Source organism: Nicotiana sylvestris, chromosome 3, assembly GCF_000393655.2.
Source record: "Nicotiana sylvestris chromosome 3, ASM39365v2, whole genome shotgun sequence".
NCBI lineage: Eukaryota > Viridiplantae > Streptophyta > Magnoliopsida > Solanales > Solanaceae > Nicotiana > Nicotiana sylvestris.
In genome coordinates, this window is record NC_091059.1 from 15,166,133 (window position 1) to 15,189,573 (window position 23,441).

The 23,441-nt window shown below is 34.8% G+C and overlaps 1 protein-coding gene across 1 annotated transcript; it reads left to right on the top strand.

The window, feature by feature from the left end:
- Positions 1–16,473: 16,473 nt before the first annotated feature.
- LOC104216467 (guanylate kinase 2-like) lies at positions 16,474–20,728 on the top strand. Its single transcript, XM_009766507.2, has 11 exons — positions 16,474–16,673; positions 17,060–17,082; positions 17,204–17,302; positions 17,404–17,480; positions 17,576–17,705; positions 17,961–18,323; positions 19,513–19,634; positions 19,715–19,850; positions 20,011–20,056; positions 20,154–20,259; positions 20,335–20,728. The coding sequence occupies exons 2-11, from the start codon at positions 17,080–17,082 to the stop codon at positions 20,450–20,452; spliced, it is 1,200 nt and encodes a 399-aa protein (XP_009764809.1). The 5' UTR covers positions 16,474–16,673; positions 17,060–17,079; the 3' UTR covers positions 20,453–20,728.
- Positions 20,729–23,441: the final 2,713 nt, after the last annotated feature.

The following is a 23,441-nucleotide window of genomic DNA, read 5'->3' on the forward strand; positions in this document are numbered from 1 at the left end:
GAATTAAATATTTTTCAAGATCTTCCACAACACAGATCACGCACATTCATAATTATCGCCGGCTTCACTCTGATCTTTCACAATGCAGATCAAAATTTTCCATACTTTGTTTTTGCGATACACTCTGTTTTCAGAATTCTCTCTACATCTCTCTATCTCTCAATCCCAAATTTCAGTAATACAAATCAAAGAAAAAGAGAGCAGCAATTCCACCATTGACAACCATTAAAAAGCTTGAAAGTTTTGAATTCAAATTTGGGTTTTCAAAAATCATTATTTGTTTGGATTGAGTGTTGTTGAAAATAATTGGGAATATGGTTTGGAGTTTATATCTCAATTTTGAGGGGTTTTGGTGAAGATTAGACTTGGTTTTGACTGAATTTCAGATTGAAACTCGAAGAAGAAGAAGAAGACGTATATTGCAGAAAATGTAGAAAAATTGTAGATTGTTGTTTATTTATTTTTATTTTATTCATTTACCTATTGTATGAAAGTTGAACAACATTGTATAAAAAATGTATTTAAATGGATGATTTAGTACTGTTTTGGACAAAAATATGTATAAAAAATGTGAAACATACATTTCAGAGGGAGCATGTTGAGTCCAAATATGTACCCAGTTTATAGATATTTTGTAGATAAATTGTAGATTATTTGTATTCTGATTGTAGATGCTTTATTTTCTATTTTCACAAATAAAAAACGACTAAAACATCTACAAATCTTCTGAAAAAACGCAATCATGTCAAAAATCTTAATTATGCTACAATTGAATGGGAATTGGGATATTAAAATTCAATGTACCCAGTTTGTATATATTTTGTAGATAAATTATAAATTATTTGTATTCTGATTGTAGATGCTTTGTTTTCTATTTTCACAAATAAAAAACGATTAAAACTGCTACAAATCTTCTGCAAAAAATACAATTATGTCGAAAATCCCAATTATGCTACAATTGAATGAGAATTGGCATATTAAAATTCAATGTACCCAGTTTGTAGATATTTTGTCGATAAATTGTAGATTATTTGTATTCTGATTGTAGATGCTTTGTTTTCTGTTTTCACAAATCAAAAACGACTAAAACTTCTACAAATCTTCTGCAAAAAACGCAATTATGTCAAAAATTCCGATTATGCTACAATTCTGTGATTCTCCTATATGCTCTTGTTACTCCTTACGAAACTGCTATGCTAAATATGGAATCCAAAAAAATATGCTGAAGGGATAGATCTTCCTAAGAAATTTTGTAGATAATTTGTAGAAATATTGAAATTCTGTATTTTCATATTAATTTTTCAAATGATATGTAGTTTTGTTGTAGATTAAATGTAGAAAACAAGCCATTGTGAGTCTTATTTGACTCATTCCTCACATTCAACCTATTCTACAAATTCACGCTTCTTTAAATACAATACAACCATACTTTCTTGAATTTAAAGGTATAACAATATATATATATAACTTAAAAACATCTTCTCCTCTGCACAAGTTAGCTCCAAAACAGACGAAGTGAAATAACAAGATCCATCAAAACTTTTAACATAAAAACACAAAGCTCAAAAATAAATAAACAACAGTCTACAATTTATCTACAATTTATCTACAATTTCTGTAATATAATATATGTCATGTCTTCTTCTTCTTCTTCTTCGAGTTTTAATCTGATATTCAGTCAAAATCAAGTCTAATCTTCATCAAAACCCCTCAAAATTGAGATATAAACTCCAAACCATATTCCCAATTATTTACAACAACAGTCAATCCAAACAAATAATGATTTTTGAAAACCCAAATTAGAATTCAAAGCTTCAAAACTTTTTAATGGTTGTCAATGGTAGAATTGCTGCTCTCTTTTCCTTTCCTCTTTTATTACTGAAATTTGGGATTGCGAGATAGAGAGAGACGTAGAAAGAATTCTCAATTCTTTGCAACAACATCCAATCCAAACAAACAATGTCTTTTGAAAACCCAAATTCGAATTCAAAGTCTTGGCTATAGAAGAAATACGTGGGTGTGGGAGGGAAACGTGGGTGAAGGTATGGGAACTGGAGAGAGAAATGTGGGGGGAGTGGTATTAGAAGGAATATACGGTACCATTAAATTAGGAGTGTAATTAATACCCTTAAAATCCACTAATGGTATATAATTGATAATTAGGTATACTAAATATAATTATATCAAACCTTAAACATTGAGCGTAATATAGTTTTCTATATGGTATAGGAATATAAAAATTCCTAAATTTTATAGTCTTATTAATGAGTTTGAATTCTATGTTATTAATTCTAGAACAATTTTCTTGCACTCTAGACATGTACAACTTATTGCCATGTGGACAAAGAAAAATGAAAAGAAAAAAACTTATTATTCTTTTGTCCAGCGGCGGAACCACATTCAACCTGGAGGTGTTAATCGGGCCGGGCTGACCCGCTAACAACCCGGTTCAACCCGGGCCAGTCCGGGCCAGCCCGTTACTGTACACTCATGTGCGGGTTGGGACGGGTTGGACGGGGGGCGGGCTAGTAACGTTAAGTTTTCGCCAAACGGGTACCCGAACCCGCCACAACCCATTAAGCCCTTAACGGGTTCTTAACGGGTCTCAGCCCGCGACAGCCCGCAAAACCGCCTAAACTATCAATAACATTGAAAAATAAATATAAGATAGTTAAAAATAATTTTAAAAAAAAAAACGAAAGCCCGACCCGTCCGAACCCGCTAGGCCCGAACCCGTACGGGCCCTATAGAACCCGAAAAATTCCAGCCCGCCACCAGCTCGTTAACTCTAGCTCGCTAACAACCCGCCCGTAACCCTAACGGGCTGACCATTTTTGTGTCCAGCCCGTCCCAGCCCGCCCGATAAACACCTATAATTCAACCTAGGAATATCAATCGATACTCCTTCATCGGAAAATTACACCATATTATTAATTATTTTTTTATTTTATATATATTTATAATATGTTGACTCTCCTTAACTTTTCGGTGTATCTAATGTTTTCATATTTTGCCTCCCTTAATAAATATTCCGACTCCGCCGTTGCTTTTGGCTATAAACTTTTATTACTTAAGCTACATTAATTAAAAGGTATTTTGTCTATTATGTTAAGTAGAAATATTTAAAAAAAAAAAAAGGTGTTAAACTGTTTTAGCATTTTGGCTGCTACACACGTTAAAGAGGACTGGATATTGTTGCAGTCTCATTTATTATCCAATACTAAAAATAAAAAAAAAATAAAAAAAGAATTTTACAGGAGAGCTATTAAAGAACGAAATTTCCTATCTTTATAAAACCAAATTGCTCTACAGATTCATGTGTTGTGATTTACGCTTTGCTTCAGTGCAGTGCTTGGCTTGAGATAGATAGAAAATAGAACAAATACTAGTAACCAACTAATGTTGAAGAAAGAATATTATTTTGTAGATTGACTATATTCATTTAACAATTTGCACATAATATTCTTGATATCAACTAATAGAAATGTGCACAAACTTAAATTCGTCGAAGATACCTTTTTTTGTGTCAAAAGAAAAAGAAGAAGGAAATATTTAAATAGCTGAAAATATTTAGTACCTTGTAGTTTCTTAACACCACACATAAAAATTTTAAAATGTTTAAATGTGAAATATGTTTAAAAGATTCTCATTAATCATAAAAGCTACATAAGGAATGGTACATAAAATTCTACTTGTTACAACCTCATTTTCTATCAATTAAGTTGTGCTCTAATTCCACAAAGTAAGATCCTCTACTCTTCTGTATACTTCCTTCGGTCCAATTTAAGTAATTTTTGGCCTTTTCTTGATTCATAATATTTGATTTTTTCAGATATCAAGAGATAATTAACTTTTTTTAAAGTTGCCCTAGGAAAAAAAAGACTAGGAGCATTTGTTATATTTTCAGTGAATAAATTAAGGTTAATATGTTCAATTTTATTGTTAGTTAATGCTAACATATGAATTCTTTAATATGTGTGAAAACGATCAGAAAATCAAATAAAATGAATGGGAGGGAGTAGTTCTTTTCCTATTTATTCTAAAATATAAACAAGAATAACATGTGGGTCCTATGATATTTATTTGAGACCACTATGAATAACTCAAATTTTCGAAAGTTTAAGCAAATTTGGCGGAGAATTTGAGAATTTTACATTTGGTGAGTGTGAATTTCAAGCATCAAGATTTCAGAGTGCAGATCATAAGCAAATTAGGTGCTATGATTTGTATTTATGTTTAGTCAAGAGTCATTTTGAATGGCATACATTTTCACGAGAGATGTTGTTCATACATAAATAACATGCATTTGTATCTTTTTAGTATTTTTTTAACATTTTGAATCGCATGCATCTATACCTTTTAGTATTTCCTCACTTGATTTCTAACTAGTTTTTTGTTGCTTTATTTCACTTTCTAAAGGAAAAAAAGAAAAACTTAGTTCTTTGCTTTTTCAGGCGGACCAACGTTGGGTATAGAGGGGTCACCGGAACCTGTTAACCTCGGCAAAAGGCATACATAAAGAAATATTTTACAAAGGTATAATACAAAGTTTTGGAGAATGATGGGTGATGGAGGGAGAGTGAATATTAGATGTTTGGATGGCTTTCTTCAGATTGTTCTTCTTGATGTACTTGTGTGTCTCTTCTTCTTTCTTCCCTTTTTTATAGCTTAAGTCTTTGAAGCGGATTTGAAAATAGACTTTAAACATTTCAAGAAATTTTTTTTTGTTTAGCATTGTAGGATACTTTATTGGGCCCCATCTTCACATGACTTGAACAGAAATTCCCTTTTTTGCTTGTAACTATTTTTTTTCACTCAAAAAATCAAATTGTCTTGTAGCACTACTAAAGCTAACGTTTCTATTTCGTAATCTTCTATTTCGATTCTTGCTAAAAAAATTATTGTACTTAATCTTTTATCCTCATTACATATCAGTTTGTCATAGTTTTCTATACTCATTAATTTTTCATTTAATTCTGTTATATTTTCTCTGTTGTCTTCTAATTTCTGTTTTCCCTTTTCCATCTTTTGTATTCTTTTTTCTAATTCATTTATTCTGGTTTCCAATGTTATTATTCTCAAATTCGGAGTAAAATCATTTATCTCTTGGTATTTTTCTTCTTTATTTATTTTTGTTTCAAATTTCTTTTCTATACATAAAATACATCCTTCTAGATAGCATAGTTTACATTACCCTATTTTATCCTTACTAGGGTACCATTTGCATATAAAACACTGATTACTATCCAATCCTTTATTTTTTTCAAAATTATGAGTACATTCTTCCGATATGTTTACTAATGTATTTGCTTGTATTTCTTCTAAATCTAATTTTTCTAATCTTATCTAATTTATTAATTTTTCTTCTTCTGATTCTGAGGAGTCTATTTGAGTTTTTTCTACTATATCTACACTTACTATAGAGCATATACTTTCATTATCTGACATATATTCGTCTACGTTTATAAAGTTTCTTGAAAATCTTCTATTAATTGTGAATTTCTTGTTTTATTATTAATTCTTTTTGGGCATGTATTTGCTAAGTGTTCTACAATTCCACAAGTAAAACATTTAATACTAATATGTCATCTACATATAGAAAAACAAATCTGTTATATTCTCCAAGTATACTATCCATTTTTCGTTGAATAATTGGTGGAGCTATTTTAGTCCAAATGGCATTACTAACCATTCGAAATGCCCTTCTGGACAAGTAAATGTTGTCCATTCAATACTTTCTTCATGCATTTTTACGTGCCAATACCCTGATTTACAATCAAACTTACTGAATATCTTTTTTCCTTGTATTTTATTTATCAGTTCTATTTTATCAGATAACTTATATCCGTCTGTTCTAGTGTTATCATTAAGTCTCTTATAGTTTATTATCATTCTTGTTTTTCCTCTTATTATTTTACTATGATTTCTAACCTGGTTCCATTATTTTGATTATATATATATATATATATATATTTATATATGTATGTATGTATGTATGTATGTATGTATACAGAGGCAGACCTACGTTGGGTATAGAGGGGTCGCCAGAATCCGTTAGCCTCGGCAAAAATATTGCATATATATGTCATATATATATTTGTATGTACATTGAGGACCGTTAAAATATTTTGTTGCCCCCTCCCCTCCCCCCCCCCCCAAAAAAAAAAAAAAAAAAAAACTTTGGACAGGAGCGTTGGTCGGGAAGCTTGCTCTAGCATCTTCCTTGATTGACGTCCAGAGTTCGAAACAAGTTCCAGAATTTATTTCTGATTTTATTTCTTTTCTTTTTTTGAACTCAAAGATAGTTTACTCTTGCAAAAACTGAGTATAACAAATGGTACTTCCTTAATTCCTTAGTCATTTCTTTGTTTTTATTATTTTCCACCTTTCGCCTTACCTTGTTTCTTACAATTCTTACCAATAGTGTCCTCAACATTATTTTTCATTCTTCTTTTGTTCCCTTTTCCTTTTCCTTTAATTCTTTTCTACACCTATTAATTTCTAATCCATTTACATTATTTTTGCACACTCTCTCTCAGGTATGTTACAATAAAGTTTAACACATCTTGTTTTTATTTGTATGTTAGAATGGATGTGGTTCCCTGTAATTTATAAAATGCTAGTAAAATGTACTATTCTCATATGGAAGTAGAAAATTTGATTAAATTAAAGTTGAATCTATTTAATTAATTGGAATAAATATAACAACCAATTAAATGCACCATGGCAAGAGCCGAATGTACGGATTAAGACAAGGTGCATCCGCCGTATAAATCCTGGGTCCGCCTCTGCATGTGTATATATATATACATAGATGATTTAAACCAAAATTATATATATTAATTTCGAATGAACCCACAACATTAACACTACATTCACTATTGTACTTACTTCTCCTTATAATATTTATAATTCCATATTTTTTTTGTATTTTCATTAGTAAATTATTTATTGTAACGACCCGAATGGTCGTTTTGAGCAATTGCATCTGGTTCAGCAGTTTGAGTTCACGAGTAGCTTCATATTATCTGTATAGACTTGCATGCGTGGTTGGATTCTGTTTTCGGATGAATCGGAGTCGAATTGGAATAAAGAATCTAGTTTTGGAAGCTTAAGCGGTGAGAGTTTGATCGAAATTTGACATTTGAGTAAACGACTCCGGAATGAGTTTTGGATGATATCAGTAGCTTCATATGGTGATTTTGTACTTGGGCGTGCGTTCAGATTTGGATTTGGAGACCCGTAGGATAACTGGAGGCATTTCGGCGAAAGTTGGAAAAGTTGAAGTTTGGAAAATGGAGAGGTTTGACCTATAGTTGACTTTTGTGTTATCGAGGTCGGAATGCGATTCCGAAAGTTGGAACAACTCCTTTACGTCATTTGGGACTTGCCTGCAGAACTTAGTATCGTTTGGAGTTGATTTGATATGGTTTGGGCACTTGGTTCCAATTCTAGAAGTTCTTGAAGTTCATGGTGATTTTCATGCGTTTTGGCATCCGATTCGTGGTTTTAGAAGTTATCTTGATGATTTGAGCGCGCAAGCGAGTTTGTGAGTTATTTTTAGACTTGTGTGCATATTTGGACTGGAGCCCCGAGGGCTCGGGTGAGTTCCGGGTTGGTTTTGGAATAACTCTTTATAGTCTTTCATTTCTGGTTCTGGTGTCATCGCATTTGCGATGTTTATGTCGCAAATGCGACTATCGCAATTGCGGAGTAGCCTCGCATTTGTGAAGCTGGACTGCTAAGGAATGGACTCGCATTTGTGAGGAAATTGCCGCTTTTGCGAGGCCTGTTGAGTTCGCATTTGCGGACTCAGCATCGCATTTGCGATAAAGGCCGGAGTTGAGTTAGTTCGCATTTTGGGCCACATTTGCGATGGCCCTGCTTCGCATTTGCAAAGTGTCTCATCGCGATTGCGATGGAGACGGGATTCTTCAGGCTTCGCATTTGCGAAGTATTTTTCGATTTTGCGAGTTCGCATTTGCGAACCCAGTATCGCAAATGCGACATCTGCAGCCTGCTAAAAGCTGGTTATTCCGAGTTTTTGCCCATTTTTCATATTCTTTGAAACCTAACTCCGAGAGTGGGCGATTTTGAGAAATTATTTTCATACCAAATCATTGGGTAAGTGTTTCTAATCAATTTCCAACTATATTTTGTGATTATATCTTAGATTTAACATCAAATTCATGAGAATCTAAAGGAAAATTTGGGAAAATTGTGAAATCTTTCAAAAATATAAATTGATGATTTGAAGGATCAAATGGTATCGGAATTGGATAATTTTTATATGGGTGAACTCGTATCAGAATGGGTATTCGGTTTTATAAATTTTGTCGGGTTCCGAGGTGCGGGATCGGGGAGTTATCTTTTGTTGACTTTTTGTAAATTATATAAGAATCATAGTTTTGTTAATTGAAATTATTTTCTCTTGCATTGCTTGATGTTTTCAAGTCGTATTTGGTTAGATTTGAGCCGTCCGGAGGTCTTTTCACCCGAAAAGTACATTTTAGAGTATCGGTTTGTCATTTTTGAAGTAAGTATCTTGCCTAACCTTGTGGGGGGACTTTCCCTTAGGATTTGAGTCTTCTATGCTAATTGTAGTCCGTGCACGCGAGGTGACGAGTGTGTGCTCGGACTTATTTGTGGGAAATTTGCTCTAGAGTTCTTAGGTCCTTATGTTCATTATGTGGATAGTATTTCGTTATGATTGAGTTTCCTAATTGCTTAAATTACCTCTATATGCTCCATATGATGTTGTTAGCTTTCCTCTAATTCTTACGTGTTACATTGATCCTTAATTGCCTTAATTGAAGTAATTGTCTTCCTTATTGTTTTGATACTTCTTGATTGTGAGTTCCTCTATGACTTCGTGCAAATATGTTACATGCCCAATTATTGTGGTTATCGGTGTAGTTATCACGTGCTTATTATGTCTTGTTGTTTTGTTGAAGTTATCGTGTTTCTTGTTTTTTTGTGACCCTTATTATGTACTTATTGATTCTCTTGACAGGATGTTATCGTTTATGATATTGTTTCCCTTGCCAGGATGTTATTGCTTATGATATTGTTTTCCCTTGCCGGGATGTTATTGCTTATGATATTGTTTCCCTTCCTGGGATGTTATTGCTTATGGTATTATTTTTTTTGTCGGGATGTTATTACTTATGATATCATTTTCCTTGCCCGAATGTTACTGCTTATGATATTGTTTTCCTTGCCGGGATATTGTTGTTATACTATTGTTCCCTTGCCGGGATTCTTTGGTGATTGGTGTTGATTTGTATATTGAGATCGGGTTGCACGCTGCAACAATATTATATGGGATCGCGTTGCACGCCGCAATAATATTATATGGGACCGGGTTGCACGTTGCAATAAAGAGTAATAAGGGTAGACAGGTGGGGTCGGGTTGTACGCCACAACATCATTATATAATTGGGATCGGGTTGCACGCCGCAACATCATTATTTGATTGGGATCGAGTTGCACACCGCAACAATATTATATTGTTGGGATCGGGTTGCACGCCACAACAAGAAAGAATAAAAGTGAATATTGATTGCATGGTGAGGATTGAGAGTTAAATCACGAAGGGTAATGTCGTGCATTTTCTGCTGCTGTGTCTTTTTGTTGTTATCAATTCAAATGTTTTAACTGTTTAAATTGCTTTATTGTTGTGATCCTTTGTGTTGGAACCTACGGTGTTTTCAATACCTCGCCATATTTATGTATAAATATTCCAATACTTCAAACTTCAATAATTGTTACATTTTTAATTCAATTAGTTTCTCAATTATATCCCCTTAAATCGTCTGAGGATGTATTTTACTTAAAAAGGAATTTCTACTAAGTTTTAAGTTATTAACTCCCATGTTAAAGGTAATAATCCATTAAATGTTGTATTATAAATTAAAGGGGTACTTTCTTTACTCAAATAATTTTAAAAGAAACAACTTCATCTTTTATCGCTGGCTTTCCTAACTAGTTTAGAAATTGTAATTTACTTATATTAGGTAAATGAGACTTCTTAAATATCTTGAGTGCATTTGTACGGACATTATGTATTGCATAGCATGTGGATTTTGTTGTTAAAAGAAGGATTAAAAAAATATCAAGAATTAATTTCTCTTGGTCCACCAAGACACGTAATGGATAACTCTATTCACCAAAACTTTGGCATATTGAAAGAGATTTCTCAGCAGTTTTTGCTTCTTTTAGGATTTGAATACGGTCTTCTGTGATTCTCATCACACTTTATTGATTACTAGACCAAACTCCATTTTTTGGTGCTTAAGCATCACAAATTAATACTTTTTTTGTGTGCCAAATATTGATGAATGTGCAGATCCAAATGCCAATTCATGTGAACAAATTTGCATAAACACGCCGGGAAGTTACAATTGTTCTTGTCCACAAGGTTATATCAGTGATGGCAGAAAGAATGGTCGTGGTTGTAATGCACCGAGCACGAACTCTGAGTTCCCATGGATCAAATTTTCTCCCATGTTAAAGGTAATAATCCATTCGATGTTGTATTATAAATGAAAGGGGTACTTTCTTTACTCAAATAATTTCAAAAGAAACAACTTCATCTTTCGCTGGCTTTCCTAACTAGTTTAGAAATTATAATTTACTTATACTAGGTAAATGAGACTTCTTAAATATCTTGAATGCATTTGTACGAACATTATATATTATATAGCATGTGGATTTTGTTGTCAACTTCACAGCATGAAAGCACCTGTCATTCATAATCACTCATCCTCACCAAGCATGTATAAATCAGTATCAAACAAGGTGAAAAGTATAAATAATATCGAGGAGAGGGATTAAACATGATACGCTACATAAGAGAAAATCACAACCTTGCAACAACAAAGAAACCAACACCTCAAAAATCTAAATGTTCAAATAACTCAATAAAGCCTAAAATGTAGTTAGTAACATGGAAAAGAGTAACAAGAAATTCAACAAACATTTCAAAGCATAAAAAAGATAGCACTTGAAGCAAATAAGACATGAATAAGCTCAATTTTACCCATATGCTCAACCCATGGCAAATGTATATACACTCATCAAAATACATATACATCATCCCCAACACACATATCACATAGTAAATAGATCCAACGAACCTAATTCTTCAAATTAAAGTTAACCAATATACTTACCTTTTTTCGGAACAAATCAACTCTGTAAAATTATTTTTCTCTAAGCACAATCCTCCAAACAACTCGAATCTAGTCAATTAATACTAAAACAAGTAAAAACAAACGCTAGAAACTATTCTCGTATAAAAAAAGTTCGATCTTTATCACATTTGAAAAAGTCAACAAAAAGTCAATTCGGACCAATATGGTCGAAATTCGAAATTAAGACCAATTCCAATCTACCTATTTTCCCAAGTCCAAATTATGATTTGTATCAAGATTGGACGTCAAATCAATGTACAAATTTCCAACATAAGCCCTCATAAAGTTTTCACCAAAATTCTAATTTTCACATTTTAAAACACTAAATTTAGGGATGAAACCTATGGAAAAATCATGGGAATAAATCAAAACTAAGTAAAAGTTACTAACCTTAGAAGTTGGGATGAAAATCCTCTTAAAAATCTCCTCAATCCGTGATCTAAGTCTAAAAATAATTAAAAAATGTCTAAAAATCCCAAATTTTAACTCTTTATACATGAGCGTCAGGTGTTCTTCGTGTTCGCGAAGCACCTGTCGAGTTCGCTAAGATCTATGGTCAACTAATCTTCGTGTTCGCGGAAGGCTATCGGCCCCTAAGTCTCCGCGTTCGCAATCTTGTGTTCGTGTTCACAAATGAAGAGAGGTCCTGCTAGCCCCCAAGCGCCCAAGCCTACACGTTCGCATTTGGGCAACCACATTCGTGGAGGCCAAATCCCTCCAGTCCATCGCGTTCGCGAACATCCCTTCGTGTTGACATTGAGTAAAACCTAACCAGCCCCAACTAACACATTGCGAACATGAGACAAGCTCCACGTTCGCGATGCACTATGTACCAGCAACATATCAGCTACTGCAACTTGTGCAAGAATAGTCGAAAACCACCCTAAAACTTACCTAGGCACCCAGCCCCATTCCAAACATCCACATATGTATATAAACCTCATACGAACTCGCTCGCAAGCTCAAAAACATCAAAATAACATCAAGAATCAGGAGTCAACGATCAAAACTCAAAGATTTCAAGGTTCATAAACTTATTTTTTTAACTTTCTACAATAAGCGTTGAAATTGCCTCAAGTCGCCCCGAACACCAACCAAATATGCGTAAAAACTCAAAATCATTATACAAACCTACCGAAATTGTCAAAATACTGATCCGAGATTATTTGCCTACAATGTTGACCGTGGTCAATTCCGACAACTTTAAAGTTTAAAATCAAGTTTTCTTTATAAAAACACATCTAGTTCCCGGATAACAAAATGAACCACGCGCTTAAGTTAAATATTATTAAATAAAGCAATATAAGGCCTCAAATCACGAAATGGAAAGTTAGAACTCAACATGACCTATCAGGTTATTATATTCTCCACCTCTAAAAAAATATTCGTCCTCGAACATGCATAGAAACATACCTGAACTGGCAAAGAGGTGTGGATAACTACTCCTCATATCGAACTCAGACTTCTAAGTAGCCTTTTTAGTCACTTGTTCCTTTCCAAAACACTTTCACAAAAAATATCTTTAGACCTCAACATTCGAACCTATCGATCTAAATTGGCTACCGATTCTTCCTCATAAGTCAAATCCTCATCAAGTTGTACTGTGCTGAAGTCTAAAATATGCGACTTATCTTTGTGACACTATTAGAGCATCAAAACATGAAATACCGAATGAACTCCCGAAAGACTGGTGGAAAATCAAGTATGTAAGCAACCTCCCTAACTCTTTCTAATACCTCAAGTAGGCCAATAAACTTTGGCCTTAACTTGTCCTTCTTCCCAATCTCATCACACGCTTTATTGGCGAAGCTTTCAAAAACACCTTGTCGCCCTCCATCAAATCCACATACGGACCTTCTTGTCCGTATAACTCTTCTGCCTACCTAAGCTGCCTGAAGGCGATCCTGAATCAACTTCACCCTCTCCAAAGCATAATGAAATAAATTCCAAACCCAACATCCTATCCTTACCAGGCTAAAGCCAACCAATAGGAAAGCAACACTACTACCGTATAAAGCCTCATACAGTGCAATCTAAATGCTAGACTGGCTATTATTATAGGCAAACTCTTCCAAATAGTAGAAGCTAGTCCTGATAGCCTCCAAAATCAATAACATATGCCCTCAACATATCCTTAAGGACTTGGATAGTCCGCTCGGATAGGCCATCCATTTGCAGATGAAACGTAGTGCTGAGGTCCACCTGCACCCCCAATTCTCGTTGAACAGCCCTCCAAAAATGCAAAGTGAACTGTGCGCCATGGTATGAAATGACAACGAATAATCTCTCTATTGTAGATATGAGCGAACCTCTCTGAAGTTTAAGAAGTCATTACTGAAATGAAATGCGTATATCTGGTCAATCTATCCATAGTGACCCAAAAATCATCAAACTTCCTCAAACTCAGTGGTAAGCCTACCATATAGTCTGTAGTAATGCGCTCCCATTTTCACTTAGGTATCACCAACCTCTGAGTCAAACCATATGGTTTCTGATCTTCATACTTCATATGATGGAAACTCAAACACCGTGAAACATACCTAACAATGTCCTTTTTCATCTTCCGCCAACATTCATGCTACTTCAAGTCACGATACATCTTCATTACACCTAGATGAATAGAATGTCGTGAGCTATGCACCTCCTCAAGAATCAACTCTCTCAAACCATCAATATTCGAAACACAAGCCCGATCCTGTAATATGAGTACAACCTCGATAAAATAGTGATGAAGCTAAGACAAGACACCCACTTAAATATTTGTGCAGCAAATAAGCAGGAGAGCAAACAAGAAGATAATGGATAAAATAATATTTTTTTAAGAGTGATAATATAGATATTGCGAGAAGATAACAAAATAATAAACTAAAGAAAATAATCGACACAGTCTGCAAAAATGTCAGAACTAATTGTATCTCCACAACTCAAATCCAAAAGGACAAGATAACAACCGTGAAACCACATAACTGAGTCCAAAAACCTGCGTAAATAATGAGAGAGTAAAAGATATCATACAATAGCACCCGTCATGCATATATCACTCAATTTTACCACAGAAAATACTCAACGTGTAATATCTCTCAACCTCACAGTACGGAAGCACCCAACGTGCATAATCACTCATCATCATAACACGAATATGCCCTTCGTGTAATCACTCAACCTTACGACACGGAAACATCGGTCGTACATAATCATTCATCCTCACCAAGTATGTATAAGTCAGCATATAACGTGAAGAGTATAAATAATATCGAGGAGAGATATTAAACATGATACACCATATAAGAGATAATCACAACCTCGCAACAATAAATAAACTAATACCTCAATAAGCTAACTATCCAAATAACTCAACAAACCCTAAATATCATTAATACATGGATAAAAGTAACAAGAAATTCAACGAACATTTCAAAACATAGGAAAGATAGTACTTATAGCAAATAAAACATGAATAAGGCTAATTCTATCCACATGCTCAACCCATGATAAACTCATATACACTCGTCACTATGCATATACGGCGTCCGCAACTCACATAGCACATAGCAAATAGACCCAAACACACCTAATCCCCTTAAATTAAAGTTAACCAAGATACTTACCTCTTTACAGAATAAATCAACTTCCCACAATCGCTTTCCTCTTAACACAAGCCTCTAAACAACTCGAATTAATTAAGACTCAAATAAGGCAAAATAAGCTTTAGAAACTATCCAGCTATCAAAAAGGTTCGATCTTGATCACATTTCGAAAAGTTAACAAAAAGTCAACCTCAGGCCCACATGGTCGAAATCCGAAATTAAGACCAATTCTTATTTACCCATTCCCCCCTCCTGAATTCAAATATGTGATTTGTATCAAGAGTGGACCTCAAAATCGAGGTCAAATTCCCTAAATTAGCCATCATAATATTTTTCCAAAACCCAAATTTCTACATTTTAAAACACTATATTTAGGGATGAAATCTATGGAAAACTCATGGGAATAAATCAACACTAAGTAAAAATTACTAACCTTAGAAGTTGAGATAAATCCTCTAAAAAATCTCCTATATCCGTGATTTGTCTCAAAAATGGTAAAAAAATGGCTAAATCCTGATTTCAACATTTTATATACCCGCGAGTCAGGTATTCTTCGTGAAGGTCTATGGTCAACTGACCATCGCATTCGTGAAGGTCTTCTCACATTTGCGAAGGTTACATGTTTGCGAAGGTTATCGCTCCCCAAGCCTCCGCGTTCGCGATCATGTGATCGCGTTCGTGATGAAGAGAAGTTCTGCCAGCCCCTAAGCGCCCAAGCCTATGCGTTCGCATTTGCAAAACCACGTTTTCGCGAAGGACAGATCTTCCCAGGTCATCACATTCGCGAGCTTCTCTTCGCGTTCGCATAGAGTAAAGCCACCCCAGCCCCAATTAACCCTTTGCGATCGAGAGACAAGCTCTACATTCGCGATGCACTATGCACCAACAATTGATCAACTGTTGCAACTTATGCAAGCATGGCAGGAAACCACTCCGAAACTCACCGAGCACCCCAGACTTTACTTTAAATACCCATACAAGTATATAAATCTTATACGAACTCGCTCGTAAGCTCAAAACATCAAAATAGCATAAAGAATCAACCATCAAAACCCAAAGATTTTAAGATTCATAAATTCATTTTTCCAACTTTTCACAATAAGTGCCGAAACAAAGGACCCCAACCAATTACGTGTACAAGTCCAAATTATCATATAAACCTACCATAATCGTTAAAATACCGATATGGGATTTTTTACCAACAATATTGATCATGATTTGTCAATGAACTTATTGATAGGGAGCACCTTATATAGAATTAGTTCATGAATAGGTATGTCCTTTTCCAATTTTTACTTTTTATTTCAAACCCTCTACTACCAAAATGGACCAAAATTTAAGGAAAAAAAACTATAAAATTGAGAGAGAAAGAGAAGGCGAGCTGAAGAGTTTTATTTTGTGTCTCATACAACTTACACTAGTTGTATGAGGTTCCTTTTTGTCTCATAAATTTGTGGACCTCAATCTTATACTTTTGGGCCCACAGAAATCTGGGTCCATAAAACTGGTTGCCTCATAACTAGTGTTAGTTGGAGAGACAAAATAAAATTTTCCAGGCGAGCTAGAGCTTAGGACTTTGTGGGTTTCGTGAACTGAATGCGACCAAAAAAACCACCTCTTAGGTCCCCTCCCACTCTCTTCCACATTCCTTGTTTCGCCCTACAAATATGGGAAACCTTCCTAAGCTTTCTTGCATCTTCTTCTTCTTCTCCTCATTCAAAGTTGCTGACTTTTCAAACTTTATTCTTTTTCTTTGACAAGAGATCTCTTTCTTCACCCTTCTCATTCAATACATACATACAATACCAAAAAAGAAGAAAAAAAAGGATTACAACAGCAAAAAAAATAAAAAAAATTAGCTTCTGGGTTAACATAAATCTGAATTTATCAGGTATTTTTATGGGGTTTCCAATTGAAATTGATTTTTTTGTTCCTTTTTTTTTTTAAAAAAAAATCTTTACAGCTTGATAGCTTAAGCAGAGAGAGACACCTATACCTTTACGTGTGTATCTCTCTTTCTGTTTGCATTCATTCGGGAATATTTTCAATGGGTTTTATTTTTTGTAATTTTTAGTTTTTTTTTTTTGCTCAAGGCAGCATAATATTTCATGGGCTCTGTTTTTCTAGTTATCCGTTGGGATCTTATTAACATATGATTTTCTGCTTTATGCCTAATTGGTTGCACCATGATCTAGTTCTGTTATTTATTTGGTGAGATAATTTGATATGATTTTTTTTTGGGTTTTTAGTCTGATTTGTAATTTTTTTCTTGGTCAGGTTGAATCTTTTATACATCAATGGTGAGTATATAAGTTTTGATCTGTCGAAAAATTCAAGCTTTAGTACAATGCAGTTTAGTTATAAAGTAAATATTTTGGCTTCTTTTGTTGTGATCTTGTCTTTTATCTTTGTTGTGTTTAGGGAGAAGCTCCAGCTGATAGTTTCCTGGGAGATTTTCTAAATGGGGTTGATTTGAAATCAAAGGGCCAAGAAACGGCTATTTGTGTCGGCTCTAAAATCGTATGATGATTCAACTTGCTGATTTGATATTTCCAATTTTATGTATGTAAACCAAATGGTTGTATTCATGAATCAATGTTTTGCCTCCCTATTTTCATCAGTATGTGATTGGTGGGGCTGATCTTGAATCAACATCGCTCATTGGAGTTCGAATCTTTGACAAATCTAGTGGAGAATGGTGAGTTTTCTTCTGTATAGCTGGCGTGTTTTTGGACCGTTGTAGTTGTTCCGTAGCTTTTAGGCAAGATGAATAAAATCTGAATTAATTTGCAGGATAAACCCTATTGTGCTGGGTACTAAACCCAAGCTGTCAAACGGCCACTCAGCCGTGCTTTTAAATGGTGATCGTATATTGGTCATTAAGGGCAATTCCAATTCTGATGACTGCTTTTGGTTTCTTGAGGTTGGTTAACTTAGAACTTTTTTTATTACGTTCGTTAAACTTGGAAGTCAAGATCTCTTGCTGTTTGATTACTCAGATTTGTATTCCTCCAAAATGTTTAATTGGAAAAGTTGGTGGTCTGCGGATCCAGTGCAGTTGCCCATTTTGTACTTATTAAAAGAAGTTGAAATGCAATGATTGAGATAATTCAGTATACTTGAATTGCAGCCTCTTGCTTTTTCATGGTATGCTAAAAACTCTTACATACTTTTGTAGGTGGGCACCCCATTTATTGGAGAACAGGAAAGGACATATGGGAATGAAGTGGTTGCGTGGAGTAAAGGAGTTTTAGGCAATGTTGAGAAGCCTATTGTCATTAGTGGCCCGTCTGGAGTGGGGAAGGGTACCTTGATTTCTAAACTAATGATTGAGTTTCCATCTATGTTTGGGTTTTCTGTGAGCCACACAACCCGGGCACCAAGAGAAAAAGAGCAGAATGGGATTCATTACCATTTCAGTGATCGCAGTGTAATGGAGAGCGACATTAAGGATGGGAAGTTCCTGGAGTTTGCTTCTGTTCATGGTAATCTTTATGGAACCAGTGTCGAAGCAGTTGAGGTGGTTGCAGATGCTGGCAAGGTATCCAATAATCCAATTTTCTTTTCCAAAATTATTTCTATGTATAAAAAATATGATCTAATGCCTTTTGATTTAAAACATCAGAAATTCACAACAAAAATTACAAGTATCGAGATTGTCGTACTCGAACCCGATTCTTTAGACTGGGAGGGAGTGGCATTTAAAAACATTATTTAATTATCAAAAGGAAAAAGAAAGAGCTCTTCTGTTTGTTGCATGCCCTACGAGAATATATGCGAGTTTTAATTTTGGTACATTCTCCAGGAGAATGGATGCCCTATCTCTTTGGTATATTCTGACGGAAAATAGATGCTTTGACATTGTTAAGGAAATGAATGTTGCACCTAACTCAGCCCCAAAACTAGTTCATGAAGTGAAAACAGTATATCATAAAAGGAGACTACAACCCATTTTCTCAACCAATGTTGGACACTGTTGTAACATCGTACCACGCGTTCAGGACTGAACATTGGTGCATGATACTATAACGTGGGGATCCAACATTGGGAAGCACAACAAAGATGGATCGGACTTTGATATCATGTTAACAGAAAGGATTTTAGGTCTAACTAAACTCCAAAAGGTAGCTCATGAAATGAAGATTGTCCAAAACTGTGCAAGGAGATTACACTCCATTCCTTTAACCTATGTGTCACACTTTAACAGGAAGATCTCTAAGCCAAAGAGAGCCACATCTATGATGAGTCATACTTTTTTTACGTACACCACATCAATTCATGCCTTCCAAACTATATACTGAGTAAGAAACTTGAACAAAAAACTTGAACCCTTACTGTAAATTCCCATCACATGTTCAGGCAAGTTAAGTTCCTCAGGCAAGTCTTTCTTGTACAAGGTTTGAAACACTAATGAGTTTCATTACTGTTTAGAATCTAACTTCAAGAAAGATATTGGTTGCTGGTTTGGCAGAGCGTGTGGTTTCTTTGTGTGTCTTCTACCTCGAGCCTGCCTTCCAATGTCTCTCTCTCTCTCTCTCTCTCTCTCTCTCTCTCCCCTCCCCCCGATTCCCAACCCGTTCAAAAGAAAAAAGAAGTAAATGGCATCACATTGATTGTTAATGGCATCACATTGATTGTTAATGGCATCACTCATGGGCCGATTTGCATGAGCATATAGATAGATCCTTCTTGCAAATTTGTTAAGCCTTTAATTTTGTATGATTGTGCAGAGATGCATCCTTGATATTGATGTTCAAGGTGCAAGGTCTGTGAGGGCTAGCTCTCTTGATGCTATTTTCATTTTTATCTCTCCGCCATCATTTGAAGAGCTTGAGAAGCGCCTTCGTGCAAGGTAGGCTAATCGAGAATGTAAAGTATTCTGATATTGCACGGGTCGTTTGGTTATAAAATTGCTGTCAATCTGTTGAACAGGGCAACTGAGACTGAAGAGCAAATCCAAAAGCGTCTCCGAAATGCTAGGGCGGAACTCGAACAAGGACAATCATCAGGTCTCTTTGATCATATTTTGGTGAACGATGACCTTGAAAGTTGTTATGAGAATCTTAAGGTAAGTCTTGCTTCTCCTTATTGTAATATTTCTTTTGAGTTATAATATTCTAGTTATAAGATTTCTTGTTTATCTATATGTCCAATGGTCAAGTAATATTAAATGAGATGAATAAATGGCGTTTAGTGACACACCATGATGCCCCTTTCTATTTATGTAGAAAATCTTGGGTCTTACTGAAGGTGTGAAGACTGCTCGTAAAACATGTAAGCTAGACGATATAGCTTGTGCCCCAGCTCTTACCTTGATTCGATCAGGGAATTATAACACTAATATGATTTCTTGAACTTTTCTTAAATGCAGATCCAGAATTAGTCGACTTGCCTATCGAACATTCAGTATCAAAGATTGATCAGAGGATTTTAATTAACTGCGGTGCTGCAGAATATCATAAGGCATCAAATAACATGTATGTGATTTGTCTAATCCATTTTTGCGTACACAGTCCATATCAGAATTCTGGCATCTGATGCCTCTGATGCAGGTATGCTCTGGACTTGTCTTTGCTCAAAGGAGGGGCGCCAGGTCGTACAAGAGGACTAAACCTATATGTCGTCAATCCTTCAACTGATTGTGTAAATGGCGACAATCAGCTGAGCTAACATACCACCTCTGGTTTCAGTCATTTGTTTTCACTTCTTACAACCTTATAGGCGTCGAGTCCTTGAAAAGAACCACAATTTGACTTCGTGATATCTTTCTTGGATAGCTTGAACTATTTAGTTTCTAATACAGCGAAAAATGAGAAATGATTTCTAATTGATGCGGAAATTGTAGGTTAGTAGCCTGAGCTAATGAGAGCCTAAGATATGTAACTGTTCTACCCATGGATTATTTAGAGTAAAATTGAGTAATGTTGAAGGGAATGCTTTCAGATTTTTCTCTAGTTATATCATATATTTTCTTCTAAACTCATTGCTTCTCTTGTTTATTATTTCATTGTTTTCCGTCCAATCTTGAGGGATATAATTTGAGATTTTTGGTTGAAATGACACCAAGTAGCCACTTTTAAGCATGCAGTTTATAATTCCTAAAGTTCGAGAATTGCGTCCAGAAATTTGAATCTTATGTCCTTAATTTTAAATTAGCAGTTCAGTAATTCAGGACACTTAATTTTGAATTTTAAATTAGCAATTTAGAAATTCAGGAAACTTAATCATGAATTTCAAATTAGCAGCTCAAATTTAGCGCATTAAGTCCTGAATTTCAAATTAACAGCTCAAAAATTCAGGATACTAGTCTTGAAGTTTGGGCAAATTAGTTAATCTTTAAATATATTGTAAATTATGGATATATTTTAAATAGCAGGCTTAAAAGTGGCTATTGATGCACTTCATTTAGATTTTTGCTAGCTCTAATTATTTATTTCTACATGCACTTAGATTTCATCTAAGTGAGAGATTTCATTGAAGCTAATCTCCCTTTCCATTGTCTCTGACTCCTTCATGATACATAATAGGTTAAATATGATATGTTGTGCTAATTTGTATATACATGATGAAATCTTGGTTGGTGCATTTGTTTCTATAATTGTGTCTTTTGCTTATGTAGCTATTGCATAAGAAAACAATCTTTGACAAATTCCCGCAACTTATAATAACTAAACTTATTTCATAATCAGTCATGAAACTGCCTTTTGTAAGAAATGCAGGGTAAGACTGCGTACAATAGATCTTTATGATCCGGCCCTTCTTCGTACCCCGCGTATAGCGAGAGCTTAGTTATAAGAAAACAATGTTTGACAAATTCCCTCAACTTATAATGACAACTTATTTCATAATCAGTCATGAAACTGCCTTTTGTAGAAATGTACTGTAAGGTTACGTATAACAGATCTTTATGGTCCGATCCTTCTCCGAACCCCACGTATAGCGAGAGCTTAGTGCATCGAGCTGTCCTGCCCTTTAGTCATCTTTACTTTGTCTTGACTTTATAATATTAGGCCGACATTAAGACGCATAATCATAATTACATTTGATATTGTAGCTTAATTGTATTGATACTAGTAAAATAGCCTAGAGGCTGTACGGAGGAGGTGTGTATTCTTTTTCTCTTCTTTAAGCTTTTAAAATTGTAATAACTATTATCTGGTTGGTATGGTCAAGAAAGTTGGTGTGGCGGGAAAATGTCACTAAATAAAGAATTTGACAAGTAGAAGTGGTTAATGCCACTTGTTTGACCATACATTTGTACCAATTTGACAACTCTATGATTGGCCACAAGGCAGTGACATACCCAAGATTTTGTACAGGCGGGTTCAATCTTAGAAGTATATAATTTTAATCATAAAATAGTAGTTGTCAAGTGGGTTCAAATAAATATTTATACAAAATTTACACAACTTTAATCCTAATTTATACATATACACATTATTATTTTTTGTAAAGCGGGTCTAGCCACCACTTGGGTCCGCCACTGCCACAAGGTGTCACATGACAATGGTCCACTTAGATTTAGAGTAAAGCCTATGTCTTCTAAAGGGCTCCATTAAAACTGTGGTTTTGATTGGCTCTAAGGCACCCCTCATCTTTCTTAACTTGTACCCTTTTTGTTCAATTTTACTTGACACATTTTGACTTTTCACACCCCTTAAGAAATAATAAATAAAGTGTATAATTTATCATGATACTCATATTAATTAATACATATTTTAATGAATTTGAGAAAATAATTTGAAATGAGTAATAAATATTGTGGGTATAACAAAGAATTTTTTTTGTCTTTTCTTGATATGCATAAAGTGACAAGTAAAAAGGAAAATCTATTTTTAGTATACATGTCAAATAAAAGTTGATGGAGGGAGTAATTTCAAATCCTTTTTGGACTCCTAAAAAGTAGGGCAAATAATAAGTAGGGCGGGGCAATAAAAACTTACCTGCATCGCATTGAGTGTTTGTACCAAATAATATTAACTTATCATGGTTAAGTTATTTAATAAGGTCAAAATGCATATTAATTGTCATGGTTAAGTAAAAGTATTCTATGTTCAAACACATCCTATATCTATTGATTCAGTGTATATACTCGATTGGTCAAAAATAGTCTTTTTTGTAGAAATGACACCTGCTACAGTGCGTCCTGAATTTCAGTTTTTTCAGTTCAATTTTTTGGGACAAAATTGTCCTGAATTGTCCTGAAGCTAAGATGTTTAGTTTAAAATTTCAGGACGAAATAAGTAGTGACTAATCTCTAAATAGCATCCCTGCAATTGCCCCGTCTTTTTCCAGGGTCTGCTTGGGGCGGGTCAAAAGTAGGAAAAATACTATGTGAAGTGGGGCTCTATAGTTTCGCTTCCCCCGTTTGCCAACAAGAGTGTCAGGCCACAGTATAAAGGACAACAAGTATCTTCTCTCAAGTAAAATTAAAATTGCTTGTACAGGTGAGACAGTAACTGCTGTTGAAATTTATTCTGAATAAATGGGAAGATAGACGAAGATTCTGTTGAATTGATTACAACCCGTGCCTGTATGTGAGCCCACAAGTGGAAGAAATAAAAAACCAACTTTGCACGACGGGTGCATAAAGCATTTTGGTGGGGGTGGGGGGTGGGTGGTTAAGGGGGAGTAGGACCCTTAAACATGAACACACACA